General features: G+C 42.3%; 1 protein-coding gene across 1 annotated transcript in view; it reads left to right on the plus strand.

The window, feature by feature from the left end:
• TMEFF1 (transmembrane protein with EGF like and two follistatin like domains 1) overlaps positions 1-21,575 on the plus strand; it is a 220,633-nt gene that overhangs the window by 117,717 nt on the left and 81,341 nt on the right. The window contains exons 2-3 of the mRNA XM_074943510.1: positions 10,147-10,256; positions 14,393-14,522. Coding sequence (XP_074799611.1) covers positions 10,147-10,256; positions 14,393-14,522 — 240 coding nt within the window. The remainder of the gene's footprint in view (positions 1-10,146; positions 10,257-14,392; positions 14,523-21,575) is intronic.

A 21,575-nucleotide genomic window follows, 5' to 3' on the forward strand; every position in this document is an offset into this window, starting at 1 on the left:
TTGTCTGTTGCTGACACCATACTGTGGCACTTAGGGGAAGCCATGCGTGAGAATCCTGCCTGGATTATGTTAAGAGTTCTGAAAGGTTGGTTATATTAATGTGTTGCCCATTCTCCAAAATGTGCAGGGTCAGGTGATGCTGGCCCTGCTGCAGGGTCTCTCGCTGCTGCCTGATGGTGCACAGCTTTCAGCTGCTCCCCCAAACCCCAGCATTCCAATTTATTACTGTCCCCCCCCGCCCCCCCCCCAGCCCAGCAACTAATTGTGCTCCCTCACACCGCCACACCTGACCTCTGCTCCAGAGGTACCTCTGCTCTTCCTGCAGCTCCAGGGGTTCTTCACCCCTTCTCCCAGGCCTGGTATAGTGGGGTCTTCTCTCTCCTCCCAGGGTGTCTGGGGGCAGTTTCAAGGGTATTAACTCCTCTCTTGGGAGAGGGGTGCAGACTGGCTCTTTGTTGTTAGGAGGGGAGGCAAGAGTTGGGAGCAGAGTCACACTGAGCTTCTGGGCTCTTTCTGCTCCCCCAAAGCCACCTTCCCATCCTGTGAGAATGATGTCGGCTTTTCTTGTCTCATGGAAGGAAGGGGAGGAAGAGCTCTGCCCGCCTCCTGCAACAGCTCTTATTGGCTGCTTTCCCTCACAAGGTGGGCTATTAGGGAAGGCAACCAATTGTGAGGGGAGGGTTACCCAAGGAGGGCTGAAATTTGAGTCCGGGCTGGAGCTTCTTGGTACATTGTGAGACTGGCCACAATAGGGGCCAAAATAATGTCACTGGTAATGAGCATTGACAACGCTGCTAATAAATGTGCCATCTCACATGAGAATCCATCCGCCTTCAGAGTTGCTGGTTCTGCGTCTGCCCTAGCTTGTTTAAAATCAAACCCAGGTTTCAGTTACACCAAGCCCACCGTTTTTAACGTGTAATGTAATACCTTGGGTGTAAGGGTCGCTGCCTCTCAGATCAGTACATATTGATGGTCCGCAGGACAAATGTCAGTATCCAATTATTTGTATCTGATTATTTCTTGAGTAAAAGAGGTGCCAGTTAAAGGCAAGTGCATTAGTAAATTAAACTTCTACATTACTAATTGTAGCAGAATGTGATGTTCTAGGATGTTTGGCTGATTTGGCAGAGTCAGCTGCATGGGCAGATCCAAAATATTGAAGTTTTTACTCCATTTTTAGACATTTTCTTATTCATACAAACTCTCACTGTGAATTTTCCTGAGAGGAAAGGGGTGGGGGAGGGGAGAAGAGGGAACCTTGGATTGGGGCTTTACAGCCAGATCTCTGCAAGTTGATCTCTGCGCCTGTGCAGAACCCCATTGGCTAAAAGGGACAGATATTAACAAATCATTTCTAATACCTCCTTTCAGGTCCTTGGTCACAAATGTTACCATAAATTTGGAAGCTTTATTTAATTGTACTAATTATGTTTTTTCTCCTGGAACTTGATGAATTACTATTTACCCTTTCTGAGTAATCAATTATGCTGATATGTACTGTTATGTACAACTACTTAAAGCCTTGAAAATGAGTTGTGGTTGTTATTAAATAACCATACAAGAAATCATCCTAAATTGCATGCTACATGTTCTTACTCTTATCCATTCTGGTATATGATGGTAAATGATTCTTTCTTTCTTCTGGAAATAATTGCAGAAAATCTTCCTTATCTTTCTTTATCTGCAGGGATTTTGTTCAAGGCTGAGCATATTTTAGACGTGCCAGACATCTTCTTTTTTTTTTCTTTTTCTCCTAGCCTTTAAATTACACCATTAACACTGATTTTCATTTTTGAATAAAACACTGTAGGTGTGAAAATCATTATGGCTAACACACGTTCTTACAGCACTTGTGATTCCATCAAGTGTAATTGTATACATGTCAGGGCTCTGATTTTTACTTTTGCTTGACTGCATTTTCAAATGGATACAGGGATTAGAGGACATCTCATCAGAAATGTTAATCTAACAGAAAAATGCCCATCACCATAGTACCTAGGTGCATAATACAGCATTGGAAAAGGACCATTTGTTCCGTTTCCATGAATAGGCAGTATCTGTTCATTTCTTCCTCGATGATAGTTCTTCCCACTTGTTGTACATTTTATAACCATTACTTAGAATTGAAACCAAAAGAAACAAATATAATCTGCCCCCTAAAATTAAGCAGTATGCTTCTAATTTTTCATTCTGCCTTCCCCTTGTCTTCAGGGGATACTTTTGTGGGGCGTTGGGAGTGAGTCCATCTAGTTTTACTTTTGTTTGTTTTAATTTTGTTCTTCTCTCTTTCCCCTCTCCTGGGGCATTCATACAGAGCTACATTAGTGTCTTTGCAGTAAATCTGGTTGGTAGAAGTGGGTTCAGTTTAAAGCTACTCTCCTCCTCCAGAATCCAGTAGGTTACTGGGGCTTGTTTTGTCCTTTCCTTTGCTCATCCCCTCCTCTCCATCCCACAACTACACACAGATCTCTCCCCTCCCCCATGGACAGTGAGATCCTCTGCCTCTAGAGAAATGAGATTTGTCTCTGGAATCCTGCAGAGGGAATATCTGTCCGATAAGGATCCACATGGGGAGAAGCTATGGGCACCCTCTTGTTTGGGTGTTGGCAGAGTGGGATTCCTCCCTCTGGCCCTGCAGAACATACCCACAAAAGGTTGTATTATCTTTTCCACAGAGCTCTCTCCATAGTTAGGTCCCCTGGGAGTGAGGGGAGATTCTGGCAGTGTGGCTGCATCAAAGCCATACTGCCAAGGACTGGCTCCACAGCTGCCACAATACATAGCTGCTGCAAAGGTGAGAGGCTGCCACGTGGATGGCCCAGGCCAGGCCTACTGCTGCTCCACAGTTTGGGAGTGGGTCTCTTGGCCTGTACTGCAGGGCAAGACAGAGTGTCTGACAGATCAATATTGAGAAAAATCCATGGGGTGATACTTGCTTAGTTTTCCTCATGATGAGCACTATCTCATGCATTAAATTATGAGAGAAAGCAATAGAGCCCATGGATCGGCCGAAGGGCTGAGTAGGGAGGAGCAAGGTGAGCCCAGAGAGCAAGGACTCAGCCTTGCAGATGGGTGGAATTCTCAGCTTCAGGAGAAGTGAAAGTTTGTGGGCTACAGGATTCTTGGACTGCACAGCATACTTACAGTTCTGCTTGCATTATGGTGAAGAAAGTTACACCTTGGAAAATGACCTTGAAATTTTTATTTGCTTTAGAGAATAGGAGGCAAATTCTCTGTTATATTCTCTGCAATAGCCCCCTTATTCTGTGCTAATTGTTTATTATTAGTATTACCATAACATTCAAGTTGCAGTGGGGGAGGTTTAGGTTGGATATTAGGAAAAACTTTTTCACTAGGAGGGTGGTGAAACACTGGAATGCGTTACCTAGGGAGGTGGTAGAATCTACTTCCTTAGAAGTTTTTAAGGTCAGGCTTGACAAAACCCTGGCTGGGATGATTTAGTTGGGGATTGGCCCTGCTTTGAGCAGGGGATTGGATGAGATGACCTCCTGAGGTCCCTTCCAATCCTGATATTCTATGATCTAGGAGCACTAATCATGGACCAGGACCCCACTGTGCTAAGTACTGTACAAACAAAACAAATAAGAGTCCCTTCCCTGAACAGCTTACAATCTAGGTAAAAGACAACACATGGATACAGACAGGTTGGGGGAGCCGATGGAGGGATGCAAAGAGAGGGGTGACATGGTCAAAGTGATGGATACGAGAATGACCTTTGCATCAGCATTTTGAATGAATCTAAGTGGGGCAAGATGCATTTGTCGGTCCAGAGAAAAGGATGTTGCAGTAATCAAGATACAAGATGATAAAAACTTGGATGAGAGTTTTTTGTGTGGGTGGATGGGCAAGGCCATATCTCAGAGATGTGATGCAGAAAGAATCTGTAAGACTTAGACATAGCCTGGATGTGAGGATCTAAAGACAGGTCCAAGTTGTAGATGACACTCAGGTTATGGGTAGGGTGGCAGCATTGTCCACGGTGTTGGAGAAAGAAGGTAGCAGGAAGGGCTTGGAGTGGAGGAATATTAAGAGCTTGGTTTTAGTCATATTTAGCTTGCACTGACAGCTAGCCAGCCACATGCAGACATCAGAGAGACAGGTCAAAATGTTAATTTGGACAGAAGGAAACAGGTCTGGGATCTTCTTAGTATGGGCTAATGTAGTGCCCATCTTTAAAAAAGGGAAGGAGGAGGATCCTGGGAACTACAGGCCAGTCAGCCTCACCTCAGTCCCTGGAAAAATCATGGAGCAGGTCCGCAAGGAATCAATTCTGAAGCACTTAGAGGAGAGGAAAGTGATCAGGAACGGTCAGCATGGATTCACCAAGGGCAAGTCATGCCTGACTAATCTAATTGCCTTCTATGACAAGATAACTGGCTCTGTGGATGAAGGGAAAGCAGTGGACATGTTGTTCCTTGACTTTAGCAAAGCTTTTGACACAGTCTCCCACAGTATTCTTGCCAGCAAGTTAAAGAAGTATGGGCTGGATGAATGGACTATAAGGTGGATAGAAAGCTGGCTAGATTGTCGGGCTCAACGGGTAGTGATCAATGGCTCCATGTCTAGTTGGCAGCCGGTATCAAGTGGAGTGTCCCAGGGGTCGGTCCTGGGGCTGGTTTTGTTCAATATCTTCATAAATGATCTGGAGGATGGTGTGGATTGCACCCTCAGCAAGTTTGCAGATGACACTAAACTGGGAGGAGTGGTAGATACGCTGGAGGGTAGGGATAGGATACAGAGGGACCTAGACAAATTGGAGGATTGGGCCAAAAGAAATCTGATTGAGGTTCAACAAGGACAAGTGCAGAGTCCTGCACTTAGGACGGAAGAATCCCATCCACTGCTACAGACGAGGGACCGAATGGCTCAGCAGCAGTTCTGCAGAAAAGGACCTAGGGGTTACAGTGGACGAGAAGCTGGATATGAGTCAGCAGTGTGCCCTTGTTGCCAAGAAGGCCAATGGCATTTTGGGATTATAAGTAGGGGCATAGCCAGCAGATCGAGGGACATGATCGTTCCCCTCTATTCGACATTGGTGAGGCCTCATCTGGAGTACTGTGTCCAGTTTTGGGCCCCACACTACAAGAAGGATGTGGATAAATTGGAGAGAGTCCAGCGGAGGGCAACAAAAATGATTAGGGGACTGGAACACATGACTTACTAGGAGAGGCTGAGGGAACTGGGGATGTTTAGTCTACAGAAGAGAAGAATGAGAGGAGATTTGATAGCTGCTTTCAACTACCTGAAAGGTGGTTCCAAAGAGGATGGATCTAGACTATTCTCAGTGGTAGTGGATGACAGGACAAGGAGTAATGGTCTCAAGTTGCAGTGAGGGAGATTTAGGTTGGATATTAGGAAAAACTTTTTCACTAGGAGGGTGGTGAAACACTGGAATGCGTTACCTAGGGAGGTGGTGGAATCTCCTTCCTTAGAAGTTTTTAAGGTCAGGCTTGACAAAGCCCTGGCTGGGAGGATTTAGTCGGGGATCGGTTCTGCTTTGAACAGGGGGTTGGACTAGATGACCTCCTGAGGTCCCTTCCAACCCTGATATTCTATGATTAGTGTATGCGCAACATGCCTCAGGTGGCACGTGACCAGGATTCATCACTGAATTTGGTCCCTGGGTTGGATCATTAGTTTCACCGGCCTGGGCTGGCTACTGATGAGGAATGAGACGTGAACACTGACTGCAAAGTCCTTATATCAGGTTTGCAGCAGTGATGGAATAGGCTGCTGGCTTGTAAAGTCTCTCTGGTAACTTCCAAGAGATTGGAAGGTCCTCCGTCCATAGTTTAAGATGTTCCTTTTAGTTTGTAAATCCACAATCCAGAGAATTGGAGCAGGAAAGAGGCAAAATGGAGGTGTTTCAGGGGTCTTTTATATCCTTAGCCATGTGCATGAAAATTTACTGTCCCAAACAAAGCCCTCAGGCCCTTTATAAGGAAAGTTACTGGCCCAAGATGGAGTCCAGGGTCACATGAGCATATCCCATGTTCTTACATGGTTTGCTGAATCACAGGGAGTGGCCATTGGCTCCTCGCTGTCTGAGGCATCCACAGAAAGACCTACTGGGTGGGATGAGGGTTTTTTTTTTCATGGGCCATTATGAGACTGGAGTGTCCTTAATAGGTCATCAACACATAGATTTACATCAGGGATAGACAGCTATCTGGAGGGTGTCAGGAACAAAACATGTTTAAGATAAAAGTACGTAGCCAATATTCATAACTTCAGATATAAAGATAATTCATGCATATAAACAAGATAATCATACTTAGCAAACCATAACTTTTCCATTGACACCTTACATGATACATTTTGTATAAGATTTATGGAAATTGTGTAACCGTGGTAACAACAGTGATATAAATGGTCACCTTTCTTATACACAGCATCACAGTTATCATTTGAGAACACATGTGGTGACCTGGCTAGCCTAGCCTAGCCAAACTATGAGGAGAGGCAGAGGCAAACCAAGACAAGGGGGCTAATTTTAGATTTTTAAAACTTTATAAGGGAAAACACCAACGTTGTCTCTGGAGTATAAATAATATAGAATATTACCAAAGACTTACTATTTATAGTAATAAACTATACATTACCATCTCATTAACCTTTTGTGAGCTTGTACACGCTGTGCAGTTAGTACCACGTGCATTGTTATTAACAAGAATAAAAGAGATTTACTTTACAATACAGTGTCACTTCAGAGAAGAATCAACTTTTCCTCTCCTTGGCTGTAAGTACAGCTGCATTCTTGCTGTCCTGTTCTTTGCTTTCTTCAGCTCAAAGTGCTCCTCCAATTCAGCATTCCTGTGGCTGTCCCTCTCTTCAATGAGTTTATCCAGAAGTGGGGTTTATTCACCTAGTGGCCCTCACTTGTCCATTAGGTGCTTTTGAACTGTGTTCAGTCAATAGATGTTCACACAATCTCTCTCTCTTTCTCTCTGTGTTCATGTCTTTTAGGTCCTTTTGTGGGTGGGCTTCTGGTTGATTGCTTCCAGGATCTGTTTACATCTAGCACAGCTTTTTGATCAATTCCTTTTTTCACCAATTCCTTTCAGGTTTCTCCCTGGATATTCTCTCTGGTAAGTCTGTAGATTTGATTTCCCTCTTCTTCCCTTCTCTAACAGCATCTGCTCACGTACCCAGGTCTGCTTTTTTTCTGCTTCTCCTAGCCCAAAACCTTTCCTATTTTCCTCCTCCTCACTTCCTAGTCCTCTACTTTTATTGTCCTGTTCTTCTTTCATTTTATCCCCACACCTCCTACCCAGGCTCCAGTTCATCCGTTAGCTCAGCATCTCCAGCCTTCTCCTTCTCTAACGGCTTTTTTTTACTGCCCCTTTGGGTGGATTCTGAGCCCCCTCCCCAGCTCGAGCTGCGCTCTCCTTGGACCTCTCTCTCTCCCCAGGACAGCATTCTGTGCTGCTGCATCACAACTGCAGCAGGTGCTAGTGCCAGGGTGCGGGTTACTACACATGCACCTAGCTGGTGTGGCAACCAGGGTAGTTAACGAGCACATTAAAGTCTTCATTTATATCTTTTCATGTTTACCTAATTTGGCGGTTGCCAATGGCGCTTCATTCAGCTAATAATAGCAAGGTCTGACATAGCTCTTTTGTCTGTAGATCTCACAGCACTTTACAGATGATGGTATGTATAATTATCTCCATGTTACAGATGGGGAGGCTGGGGGACAGAGGTAGAATGACTTGCCCAAGGTCACCTCGCAGGTCGGTGCTAGTGCCAGGTGTAGAGTGTAGATCTCCTTGCTCCAAGCCCAGGGCCTAACCTATTGGTTCATGCAGCCCCCTAGAGTAACCTCATTGTAGCGTGCACTAGGTTCCACACCGCCTACCTTATAAAGTCTGGCAATATGCTTTTCCTTCTTAAACTGGCATCAAAGCATGATGCAAGTATGTTCTATGTTTTCTATTGGGTTTCCACTGCCAATGTCACCAGTGATGACATCGCCTGTGGTTTTATCCAGTGTCTGTCTCTGTGGTGCCTGAGTATTGACATTTTAGCAGGAAGGTTGCCATGAGCGTTGTCCTGTAAATGATTATCGTAACTATTTTGTTTTTAACTTTCACCTACATTTCACAGTTCCTGAAGAGTGAGAAGTTCTTTCCTTTCACTTCTGCTTTTATTCAGCCCATCCCCCTGAATACAGTTTTCTTCAAATTATTATCAAAAGTGGTAAAGAAAGTTCTGAAAAACATCAGTGTAAATGGATCTGTGTTTGTGGTTTGTACTACTGTAGAGCTCTGTAGGTCTCTAACACAAACCTAGCCCAAAGCAGGAAAGTTCCTTTTCCATTTAAAGAAATGTTATCAAGCTAAACTAGTGGCGGGGAACCTGCAGCCCATCATGGTAATCTGATTGCGGGCCGCGAGACATTTTGCTGACGTTGACCGTCCGCAGGCACGGCCACCCGCAGCTCCCATTGGTGGGAACGGTAAACCGTGGCCACTGGGAGCTGTGGAGGTCCATGCCTGCGGACGGTCAACGTCAAAGTGTCTCGCCGCCTGCAATCGGATTACCCTGATGGGCTGCGTGCGGCCCGTGGGCCACAGGTTGCCCACCACTGTGTTAAACTGTTAGAGTGGGATTTTTAAAAGCACACAGTGCTGGTCTCCCTCTGCTTCCACTGAAGTCAATGGTACAACTCCCATTGTCTTCAGTGAGATTTAAGCAGTGAGCTCTTTAAGTAATCCCCCCCCTTACTTTTCATGTTTATGTGTGGGGTTAATAATATTCAAATCCCCCCCCCTTAAAGCTCTTCTTTGATGTGATGCCTACAAAAAAAACTTAAGTTAGGCAGTTGGTGCGCTGAGACCATGCTATCATATACCTATCATGCTGATCAGTATTGTTGCTTTGTGCTCCCCAAGTCTGTTTGTCTGTCGCTCAGTCTGTTGCCTCTTGTCTTAGGCTTTGTCTCCACTATCTTGCTTTGAGCGACAGGGCCGTGCTGCTAAAAGGCACACAGTGTAGCTGCAGTTTGTCAGCAGGAGAGAGCTCTCCTGCCGACAAAAAACTTCCACCCCCCAGGAGCAGCAGTGACTTTGTCAGCAGGAGAGTGCCTCTGCCAATAAAGCGCTGTTCACACTGGTGCTTTTCATCAGTAAAACTTTTGTCATTTGGGGGTGTGGTTTTTTAACACCCCGGAATGACACAAGTTTTGCAGAGACAAAGCCTTAGAGTACTCTAAGGCATGCCTACTCTGCAATGTGAAGGTGTGATTATAGCAGGGGTAGGCCTACTTGTCTTAGCTTTTATCTAGCTAGCATGGGTAGTAATAGCAGTGTAGAATGGGTGGCCTGGGCTAGCAACCTGAGCAGGGCTTGTACTCTGGTTGCTAGCCCATGCTGAACCCCATGCCACTACGTCTACACTGCTACTCTTGCCCACGCTAGCTAGACTAAAGCTAACATGGGTACTCCTATCCCTGCTACAATCACGCCTTCACTTTGCAGTGTAAACACTTTGTTCTGTTGTTGTACCTCACCTAGCACAGTGAGGTCCTGGTCCATGACTGGGGCTCCTAGGTGCTGCCATAATACTGATCAACAATAATAATATGGTACATATTTATATGAAGGATCACAGTGTGGCTTGCAAACTGGGCTGGAATGCAGGACAGATGTTTTCTGAACAGATTCTAGCCTCCCCTAAAATCCACAGCACAGCTCCTCCTTCAGGCTTTGTGACAAGAAAAGGAGAAGGGGCAGAGGGGACATGGTCTATATATTTGTGTGTGTACCTTGACTCCTGCTATTATCTGTCTGGGGAATGGGCCGTTTGTGTATTAAGGAGAGCACTGCTAGTGAGAATATGGAAGACAATAACTCTTCTGGCTGTGTGTGTGTGTGTGTGTGTGTGTGTGTGTGTGTGCGCCTGGTTGTGTGGTGAGGCAGAATGTAGCTGTACAGACAGTGTGAGTGGAACAGCTACACCTCTGGTAGCCAGTTGGCACACAGCATCTGGAACAAGAGTGTCTACTTCTAAAAAAATATCTGTGTGGGAAAATTACCGGTTTAAAGATGAAGCTGACATTATTATACCAAAAATTAAATCATACTACATTATCCATCTTTTTTCTTTTTTTCCTTTTTACAGAATTAAATGTAAGGGAGTCTGATGTGAGAGCATGTGATGAGTCATCATGTAAATATGGGGGAGTGTGTAAAGAAGATGGAGATGGCTTGAAATGTGCATGTCAGTTTCAGGTAAGGACTTTGCACTTTTGTATCTGCTGTGATTTGAAATACTAGGCTATTTATAGGAACACTGAGAAGTGTGTTAGTTTTAAAGTTTCAGCTACCTAAACATTTGTCCAATCTGATCAGACGTGTTCTCTAGATTCTAAATATGTACTAGTACAGGTTGTGAATCACCCTGACATGGAGTTAGAGGGACTATGCTCCCAACCAACTCCCCTGCACAGCCTCATTAGGACATTCTGCGTCATAGGTCCAATGATGGGTAGGAGAGCAGGCGTTGTACATTTGATGTTCACGAGGCAGGGAGGGAGGAAAAGAATGTGTATCCTCCCCAAACTTATAACACTGACGCTGAGTATAGAATGAATTTTCTGAGATCATACAAGTAAATCCATTAGTTGTCTTAGAAATTAAATGAATTAAATAGTTCCTTTAAGACATTCGTCACCCTGCATCGGACCCTTATTTGGCCCTAATGATCCTAACAGAATAACACAGACTTGTCAAACTTACCATACAGTTAAAACGCATCAAAACCTTCAGCACAGGCTACAGCTGAACAATTTTTAAAGCATTATTGTTAGTTTTTCCCCATTATTCTCCATAACTAAAAGTTACTCCCTTAGCAAAGGATAATGTTCGACTTCAGAAAATTCTACCAAGAATTGCCCCTTTTCAAAAAGGTTACCATCTCCTACTGTTCTGAATGAGTAAAGCTACAGGTTGCCCTTATCAAATATGCCCTTCAAAACTACCTTTCTTCAAATCAAGTTTCTTGTGCCTTATCTGTATGGCCAGCTTTGTAGCGCCGGAATCTAAAATGATTGCAAGACACTCAGGTTTCTTTAGCTTTCTAAATTATTGGATACAGCGTGCTAAATTATTTTCAAGCTGCTAAATCAGTGGCCATTCTATGACCAGTTGACATTGTTGCCAAATTTCACAATTTCATTGTAAGGCTCATATTTTGGTGGTTTTTTTTCAAAATCCTGAGCTCCTGGAGTCATGTGAGAATCTCAGCTTTGATTTTTTTTTTTTTTTTTTTGATTTTTTTTTTAAGTATGCTTCTAACCATAATGGTCATATGGAAAAAAAACTTTAAAATGTAACCGGAGTGTCCTCTGAAGTCTCAAACAGAAAGCAAATGACAAGAACACAACATTTCTCACTTTTTAAAATATGATTTTAAAGACAATTTCATGATATTTTGAGGTGCCTGATTCATGATTCAAAAATCATGAAATCACAAATCACTGGTTATTCTGTCTTGTCTTATTTCTGTTTGCAATGCTCAAAGTGTTAGAACATATTGTATTTTTGTTGGTGCACATTTCCACCTCCTCAGCTTAACTTAAAAGTTGCTATTGTCAGCACACAGGAATTTACAAGCCGTAAAATCGGTTTCCACCAAAAGAAGGAAATGGAATGAGGGAATCAACAGAAAATGCCCCTTGCTTAAAATATGTGTATTTTTTTCATATGTAACAAAGAGGTTGAATATTTATTTTAAGTGCAAACCTGAACTCAACCTTAATTAAGGAGCTGCAACTTGCACCACCAAAATATCCCAAATTAAAGACTTATTAAAACAACAACCACACAGAACCAGCTTGACAGTGTCCCTTCAGCTGCTCTGCATATAAATTGAAAAGTCGTGCCTGGCAAGAGAAACAGATAATAAAAATTTCAGTCGATATTCTAGGGATGCTGCAGTTGTTTTTCAAAGATCTGTTCTATCTTGGCAGTTTCATAACTAAAGAAACTAGTCTGTATTAGCTAGCTGAAAATGTCCCTATTGAAGGACAGTTCTCAGCTGGTGTAAAGCCGATGGAGGTGGATCCACTTTACTCACCCCTTGTCCACCCCCACCCCTGTATCAGAGATGTCCTGGATGACGAATGGGATACTGTTAAACAGAGCAACTACAAAGCTGCTTTAAATAATTGCTGGCACAGATCTTCCCTCATATTCAGGGGGCTGTAACCAAGTCCCAGATGCCCCCCGCTCTCCTTGCTGAGTTGAGCTCCTCCACATGAGAGATTCTGTCCCTGAATGTATAGGAATAACCAGTGACCAACATCCCAGTCTTGTCTCGTTTCTTCTTAGGTTTTTAAACCTTTAGAAGTTTAAGTACTAACGGATCATAACTTTTCCTCTTAGAAGCCCCTTTGGAAATGACTTGCTGTCAAATATAAGGATGTCACTGAAACAAATGTAACATCATTGAAGGAATAGCGCCAGGGGGTTTAGTCCATCTATGAACAACTTTCTTTCTGTCTTCCACATCTATTGAGTTTAGGTGATATTTTGCACTTTAAGACTCCAGAATTACATTTGCAAATGAGGTTGCTTGCAAGTAGCTAGGGGGTTCTCCAGTGCTCTCCCTGCAGTGACCTTGCACATTTTTAATGATGTCCTGACATTCAGCAGCTGTAAACCTTAAAAGGATAGTTTTTGTTTTTGCGCTCACGAGGGGGAAAATGTGTTCACTACACTTTTGAAAAAGATGTTTCAGTGTTTGATCCTTGCAGAGCAATTTACAGGCTATTTTGCAGGATTTCAATAAAATAAAAATGATTGACATTTATATCATCCAAAGTTCCCAAAGCATTAAAAACACAAACTATAAAGCAGGCATTAGTTCACGTATCACTGAAATACAGTGGAAACTGGCAGCTTTTAAAGAGCACACAGCAACATCTTGATTGAACGTGGGGAATACACATAGGCACTGGAAAATTATAGTTCTCCAAAAAAACTTCTCCCATCCCAGCAATGACTAGCCCTGGCCCTGCTAGCATGAGATCTGACAGGTTCACAGGCCAGGGTAGAATGTCTGCAGGCTGCTCAATAAATTAAAAGAACCACAGAGATGCTCTGAACACTTTTCAGAGCGGTAATGTGAATTGTTTCTGTGTGTGGAGTTTATTACATTCTTGGTCACTTCTGATTGGGTGACAGGGAAGGAAGAATAATTTCCTTTAAAATTAACTTTAAAAATGAAATACTTTGATTGCTTGTATGCCAAAAGAGATTCTGATAAATTATACACATTTGAAAAATAAACAGCTGCAGTCTCAAAGAAGTTGATCCAGACATCAAAGCATTTGGGGGGCTTGTCTAAACATAAAATTTACACCAGTGCAACCTTGTGTGCAGACACTCTTGCACCAGTTTAGCTAAATCCGTTTAGCATCACACCTGTAGTTAAACAGATGCAATGTCTGTGAGTAGACCAGGCCTTAGTCCCTGTTTTTCCTTGTGGTAATATGGATCAGAAAGTGGTGTACTATGAGAGTTGGATCAGACCCTAAATAGTCATTGGGAGTTTTTTCCTTGATTTTGGTGGGGAGTGGAATGGTATTTCTTTCCCTGGGTATTTGGAAGGTGGGGATGGAGGGGTTACAGTATGTTTTCTATGTTGTTTTTATGTACACTGGGTACAGGAGACACTTACTCTGTCTTTGTTAGGCTGGGACAGCTATTACTAAAATACTGTGCCAAAGCCTTTCATGGCATCCTTTCTTTTTTTTAAATGGACCTATCCCAATATCTTTTGATATATAACAACACCACAAAAGTATTATGACAGATGTTGACTAAATTTAAGAAATCACATACTAAATAGGAGTATGAATATTCAAGGGATGGGATTTTTGCCATCTTCCTTGAAAGACAATTCCACGGTCTAAATGATCTTGCAGCCAGGAAATCTTCCCTGATGTTCACCTTTAATTTTTTCTTTGCTCAGTTTCATTCCCTTACTTCTAATTATACATTCTTGTTTTACCTTAAAGGACTTTTCTCCCTTCTTGGTGTTTTTTACCCTTCAAATACTTTGTAGATGATTATTGTATTCCCCTTAGTGATTATACAGCCTCGCTACACATATTTAATTCTTTTAATCTTTCCTACTAAATTAATCCCTGTAGCCTCTACAGAGATAGTCTGTCATTCCCATGGCCTGCGAAAGGATATTTTAAGTCATTCTTAACCAAACAGAATGATGATTTACTGTTAACTAGCAGTCTTACAGTTTACCTCTCTGCATTACTATTTTCCTATACGTTCATGTGTATCATATTAAAGATTATTCATGTGTGATTGCATGACTGAATTTATTTGGTACTTTCTTTTTTTAGTGTCATACAAATTACATTCCTGTTTGTGGATCAAATGGAGACACTTACCAAAATGAATGCTTCCTCAGGAGAGCTGCTTGCAAGCATCAAAAAGAGATAACAGTGGTAGCAAGAGGACCTTGTTATTCTGGTATGTAAGATATGATTGTGCAACATTAATAAATAAGGTTGTGGCTTTTTAATCAAAGTGCTTTTCATTTTTTTCATGCTCTTTGTAGAATTAATTTTCAAAAAATGCAGAAATCACAGATGACCTTTAATTATGAAACATTGTCACCAGCAGATATAGGGATTCTTCTGTATGTTAGCCAATCAGAACATTTTTTCCTTTTAAATATTTTTAACCTAGGAAACAATTGGTGAATGCTTTTAGTGCAAAAGAAAAATCTTGATTATCACCTAAAATGCTTAAGGCAAAATTGAGCAGGTACCGTGTTAGTCATCTCTTCATGACTCATGTCTTGCGTGTACAGAATTAAAACTATGTTCAGCAAAGGAATCCACCAAGCACATCCTTATAGCTGCGGAGTACCCCACTGAATGTAACGGAGCTCTTTGGCATGTTCCTGGGCAGGTCCATTTGCAGGATCTTGCCACATATTTACAAACAACCACATGTACCATTGCAAGGTACTGGCTAATACAACCTACTAGCAAATGGAAAGAAACTAAACGCTTTGTTATCTATTCAGGGGAGAGACCCAACTCTGTAGATTTACTATCTAGGGTAAATGGTGACTCTTCTTTAACCCTTTAGCAGTGCAGGATCTGAGAGTGTCGTCTTGTTTCCTCTTTCCCTTTACTCCTTTCTGGAGCATACTTTGGAATGGTTCAGTAGTTTTGGATTCTCCCTTTAGAGCAGAAACCTCCCTGGGAGCAAACAGCTTCTAAGTTCAGGTTCCAGTTCTGTGTCTCCATGAACAGGAGGTGATGGTAGCTTTGGATTAGGCTATTTTAGGGAGCAGGTAAATCTATTTATTGTAGACTCATGGACATCTCATGTTCTTTTTCCGAAACCCACCCACCCTCTATTTTCATTGCTTTTCTACATCAAACTGATAGTTTTATTTTCCAGTACTATAATGTTATAGTGATTTAAAATCAAAGAAAACAATATGGAAGAATTCTAGCCAAAGGCCTTGGATACAAGAAAACTTAATTGCTCGAGCTTTCCTGAACCTATATGCAGATTTCAGTCTCTTAGGCCAGTTTACTAGGATACAAGCAGGTGGCTTCCTCAAAACTGCCCATTTCAGAAGATTTCAGTGCATGATTAATGCACCAAAATCCAATCTTGGGGGACAAATCTGGCCTATATCGGATGTCCATGAAAACCTCCCATGGACCAATGTCTAAAGAAATAATTAGACTTCATTATCACTGGTTTTCACATGGCCAAACTGTAAAAGTCCAAGAGCTTTCCAATCTAACACCTCATTAGTCTCTCAAGTTCTGCTATGGACACACCAGTAACCAGAGAAAGCGGGTTTCTTTGGAGGAAACTTATTTGTGGTGTCATCCAGTGCCTTTTTCATATCGTTTAGGGGAGTAAACCATGCAGAAATGTCCAAGGTCTCCAAGTGTTAAGACTTGATATAGAATTTGTGATAAAGCTTTGTCTTGACTAGAATATATTGAAATTGGGGAAACCCCACCTCTGGACGGAGCTAAGGGAGTGAAATCTTAAATTGCAACCAAAGACCAGGCAGAGATACTGGACCCTGAAGCCAAACAATGAAGCAAGAGAAGATGCTTCTATGGTCCAGTCACTTTCTCTTCCCAACCTCTAGCTTTACCTATAGGCAACCATCAATGCTGCCTTTCATTACACTCAAGGAAGAACTGCCTGATTCTCTGAAACAAAAGTAAAATTCTCCCCCACAACCCCATACCCTACTTAGAGTCTGCAGCCTTTAGATAGAGAGGTGGAGGAAGAGGACTTAGAGCACTGAAGCAAATCCAGTGAAGTGTTTAGGCCCTAGGAGGATCAAATCATATGGGGTTTGTTCCAGGGCTGTGTCCAGCTAAGAGTACTCTCATCTTCAGATCTCTGGTTGCTAATCACCACTTCGCTTAGCTACTCCAAGGCATATGTCTCAATGCTTTGGAGAGCTTCCTTCCTTCCATCTCCTTTTTCTCAAAGATCTACACAAAAAGAAGGGAATTCAGGACATTCAGTGTCACTTTATAACAATCATCATAGTAGCTGAAGACCTGTTTTGAGACACATTGGACCAAAACATATAGAACATACGCTTGACCCTAAGGGCTTGATTCTGGCTTCACACCAGTTTTATACTAGTATAATTCCATAGATTTCAATGGAATTACTCCTGATTTACACCAACATAACTGAGATCAGAGCCAGGCCCTAAGTGTCTGCTTTTTTCCATTAAATCCTGGATCATAACACCATAAATTCCTTCCTCTGGGGCTCATCCTGTTCACATGGAGTACTTACCCTGTGATCTTAAGTAATTGTAGGTGAACGTTTTTGTGCTCTTGATCTGCATGATGCATACAGTCAAAAACAGACTCTTCAAATTACATCAAAATAAATACAATAGATGCACATTAATTTTCAACTAGCCCACCAGAATTTGCCGTGATAATTCTTTTTGTTCTGAGATGCCATTTGGAGTTCAGAGCTCTGCCTGGCTGCAGCCAATCAAATGTTCACCAACTTCATGGTGGTCCTGGCTTCAGTCCTTTTTGAAGGAAAGGCCCTTTCATCCACGCACACTTGGACAATTAAACTGGGGCCATTGATTCCTGGAAGCACAAATTGCAGGGAGGAGGGGATGGCGAAGGGAAGTAAACCAACCTTGCTCTAGCTTCTTTTCAGGAGCTGGTTTATTTGGGGACCATATTCAATACCCAGCATCCTGGAGCAGAGGGCGCAGGTGTCTGTTCTGATGCAGGTTATCAGATGGCCTGGACGGGTCTCAGAGTGTTGGGATCTGTGACAACTTGCATAAAAGTGGTTCTCTAGCTGCAGGTTCACATGCATCCTGTGGTGTTCCAACTACTCAGCCTCAGGTCATCACATTTTGTGGCTGTACACATTTGGGGCAATAATATATTTGAGACTCACTTTTCACAAACCCCAGACCTTATGCTAGCTCTCAGTTAGCGATTACAGGATGGCAAGATACACTGGGGTTACTAGGCTGGAATTCTTTCAGTAATTGCTGTTTAGGGACTATTTTATTATTACAGTATGTGAGATTTTTTTTTTAAGTCTTCTAATACCCTAAGAACAGGGCAATTCTTATTTGTAGGGGACTATTCCCACCTGAAACTATATCACAGAATTGGAAAAGGCCACACAGCATGTTTGGTCTGGCTATTAATATCTGTGGAATATCAGATTAATATCTGTGGAAATGTTTCCACAGTATGCATCCGATGAAGTGAGCTGTAGCTCACGAAAGCTCATGCTCAGATAGATTGGTTAGTCTCTAAGGTGCCACAAGTACTCCTTTTCTTTTTGCGAATACAGATTAACACGGCTGTTACTCTAAGTCCCTCTATGCCATTTAAACCTACTCCATGCCATTTTGGGATTTCCCTGTGCCAGGAAGATTCCTGAACTGCCCAGCTAAGCCAACTGTGATGCTGGTACCAAGCAGATGGAACGGGGACAGGAATTGCCACAGGTGCTTACAATGTTGAGAAATAGTCACAAAACTTTTAGTTTGCTTCCTGTCTCTCTGGTAGGAGGACATTACTCGCTTTGATTTGCATTTTATGGGTCATGAAGAAATCAAACCAGTAAATAAGAAATGAATGTTCATGATTTATTTTAATTTGTGTGTTCCTATTAATCAGTACTGCATGTGTAGATTGTTGCCAAGATTTTGATGTCTTCCAGATTTGTATTATATGCCCATCAAAATTAATCAAGCACAATGACGTAAAACTGATATTTTTATATAATGTACTCTTCAATTCACAGCTCTCAGAGGATAATATTTATTGGAAGAAACAATCTACTTCTTTTACTGGGACTTCTAAACTGAAAAAAGAACATGCTATTTGCATAATTAAAAACAAATAATATAGCTCTATTAAATTGTATTTTTTCAGTTTTTCTCTTTGACGCACTGCACTGCAGTGAAGAATGAGTCTCCTAAGATGTCTTTTAATTTAAACTGGTGTTCTTCAGTTTGAAGTAATCAAACTCTTCTTATGAATCCTGACTTCACCGGTTTTTACAGTTTGTGGGATTTTTTTCTGTAGGAGATTCACAATGAGTGTAATTAGAAGTACATATATGAAAAGAACTCCTTGTATCTGGTTTTCTCCTTACTAAACCACCAAAACAGCCTGGGAAATTCATTTATTTATTTTTGATAGCTGAGACACTGCTAGTTAAATTCTTATAAGGATCAAATACAGGAAATAAAATAAAAAAGCCTTTTTAAGAGGGCCAAATTGTCCTGTCCAGCCTGTGAGGAAGATTTGCTCCAATGCAATGTCCCATTTTTATCATTAGGAAAGAAATGGTTTGAGGGTAAACAATGGATGCTAGCATTTCATCTTCTGACCATCTGTACTACTTTTCACAATCTATAATTAAGTGAAAAAAGCTGCTACAAGGTACAAATTTGGATCAAATAATTGTAAAACTTTTCTAGGAATTTGTGCCACAGTGGACATTCTTGAGATGTAGCCTTGCAAGCCAGAGGTTAAAACCCTATATTAGGCAGCTGGAGTCCCCACAGCTGCTGGCAATTAGGCTTATGAGCATTCCTCTCAGAAAACTCCTCATATCAAAATTAAGGGTAATTGCCAGTAGGCAGCAGTGCTCCTGGAGGGTGGGGACACAGCAGGAAGAGGATTGAGTGTTGTTGCTAGGAGTTTGAGAAGACTAAATTGGCATACTTCTTAAACATATTTTGTGTCCTGTTAACTGTGTAAACCTCACTCTGCTGTCTGAGTAGCAGGAAGTTGAAGGTTTTTTTGTTGTTTGTACTAGAGCTGTGAGAGCGACCAACCTTTCTGTTCAGTAGCCAAACAAAACATTGAAAAATTCATTTTGGATTAACCTGAAACGAAATTCTTTGCAAACCAAAAAAATTGTAGGGGAAAAAAATCATTTCAGGTCACTTTGTTTGACCCAAAATTAAATATTTCATTTTCTGTTCAAGGGTTTTTTAGTTTTTTACAAAAATTAATAAAATGGAAGTAAAATTCAAAATTAAAAGTTGTTTTGAATCAAAAAGAGGACACTTTTTTCATTTTGAAATCATCAAAACAAAACATTTAGACTATTTTTGGATTTCTTGGAGGGGTGAATTAGACACACATTCACAAAATGTTTCAATCAATCTGAAACTGCATTTTTCAGGGGGGAAAAAAAAAATTGTCCTAAAAGGTATTACCCAACTGTAGTTTGCACTGTGACTGCTGAAAGCCTTCATTTGTGTGGCAGAATGAATTGGATTGTGCAGTTTTTTTTCCTTCCTAAAACACCAGTCCCTATGCTGATGACTGCTCTGACACTCTTGGTATTACATGGAACTGTGATGCTTCCAAAGGGTAAAAGGTGGAATTGCACAGAGTTGTGAGACAGCTAAAGAAAAAGTTAAAGGCCCTTGTTGAGTGCTGTGACAGATGGGTCATTCTAGTTGCTGGTGAGTAAACAGTAGCTGCAGGGTAGAGGATCCTGATGTTTGATGTCAAACTCTCCACAACTGGACCCAAATTTAACCTGGAGGCATTTCTCCTGGCCTGGAGTGAGTTGCAGAAGGCGTGCCTGGCCCAATATACACTGGGCTATTCAGTTAGTTCCATGTTGTCAGTAGTGGTGGATTAATGATTTTGCTGCCTCTATGCCCTGAAATAATTGCGCCCCCCCCCCCCAGCAGCTTCCCCTGCCCCAGTTCACCTCCACTCCCTGCCACCGCTTGTGCGTGAAACAGCTTCGCGAAGGAGGGGGGAAGAAGGGGGAACGTGGCGTGCTCAGGAGAGGAGGTGGGGCCGGGGCAGGTATTTGGGGAAGGGGACCAATGGGGGCGGGAAAGGGGTGGAGTTGGGCCAGGGCGGAGGGTGCAAACGGGCGCCAGGGGGAAGCAGCCTCTGGTTGCTATTATAAATTTGCCGCCCCTGCAAATTTGCCAGCCTGGGCATTAATATGCCCCTGGTTGTCAGGAAAAGCCCAGGTGAAATATAGGCGGCCACTGGGAATTGTGGGTGACTTGCAGAAAGCATCCAGCCTTGATCTCTTTCACCTTTGGCCTTATTGAGGAGATCTATCAAAAATATTTCCAGAACTTAACTGCCATTGAATATAAAACCTGGATGATGCTGACCATTTTATGGAAGGCTACATAGGAAAGGCTAAGTACTGGCCTGCACATGAAGGGAGCAAGCACAAGTTGGTGGAAAAGACTTTAGTTTTGCCTCTAAACAGTTTATGGGAGAAATCAGTGATCTCTACAATTGGTTTCAGAGTAGCAGCCGTGTTAGTCTGTATTCGCAAAAAGAAAAGGAGTACTTGTGGCACCTTAGAGACTAACCAATTTATTTGAGCATAAGCTTTCGTGAGCTACAGGTCACTTCATCGGCTGCAGCTTATGCTCAAATACATTGGTTAGTCTCTGAGGTGCCACAAGTACTCCTTTTCTCTCTACAATTGGGACATTCTTTTACTGTCCCTACTCTTTTTGATCATTTGAGAGGTTCTCCTTTTGTCTGTGTGGTTCCTCTTGTTACAGCTGTTCTGTGGAGACCACGCTGATAAATCCTGACTTGGCTGAAGACATGTGGAAAGAACAGGGCTGTTCCCAGGTTAAGGTTGCCAACTTTCTACTCGCACAAAACCAAACACCTTTGCCCCACCTCTGCCCCGCCCCACCTCTTCGACTGCCCAGCTCTGAAGGCAATGTAGGAAGTAAAAGTAGCAATACTGCAACGCCTTCTACAATAGCCAGATTTCATGAGGAAGACCAGATTTCATGGTCCATGACACATTTTTCACGGCCTTGAATTTGGTAGGGCCCTACTTATGAGCATTAAAAACTGGGCTGACAAAGGGAGAAACAGATCTACCCTATCATCCTCTCAAAACTCTTGAGGGTGAGAGACAATCTGTTTTATCGCTGGGCCTCAGGCACATAATCATGCTAATTTAGAGTCACTACAGATGGAAGAGCAGTTTTCATCCCCCCAGGCTGAG

This window comes from Natator depressus, chromosome 2, assembly GCF_965152275.1.
Source record: "Natator depressus isolate rNatDep1 chromosome 2, rNatDep2.hap1, whole genome shotgun sequence".
Taxonomy (NCBI): domain Eukaryota; kingdom Metazoa; phylum Chordata; order Testudines; family Cheloniidae; genus Natator; species Natator depressus.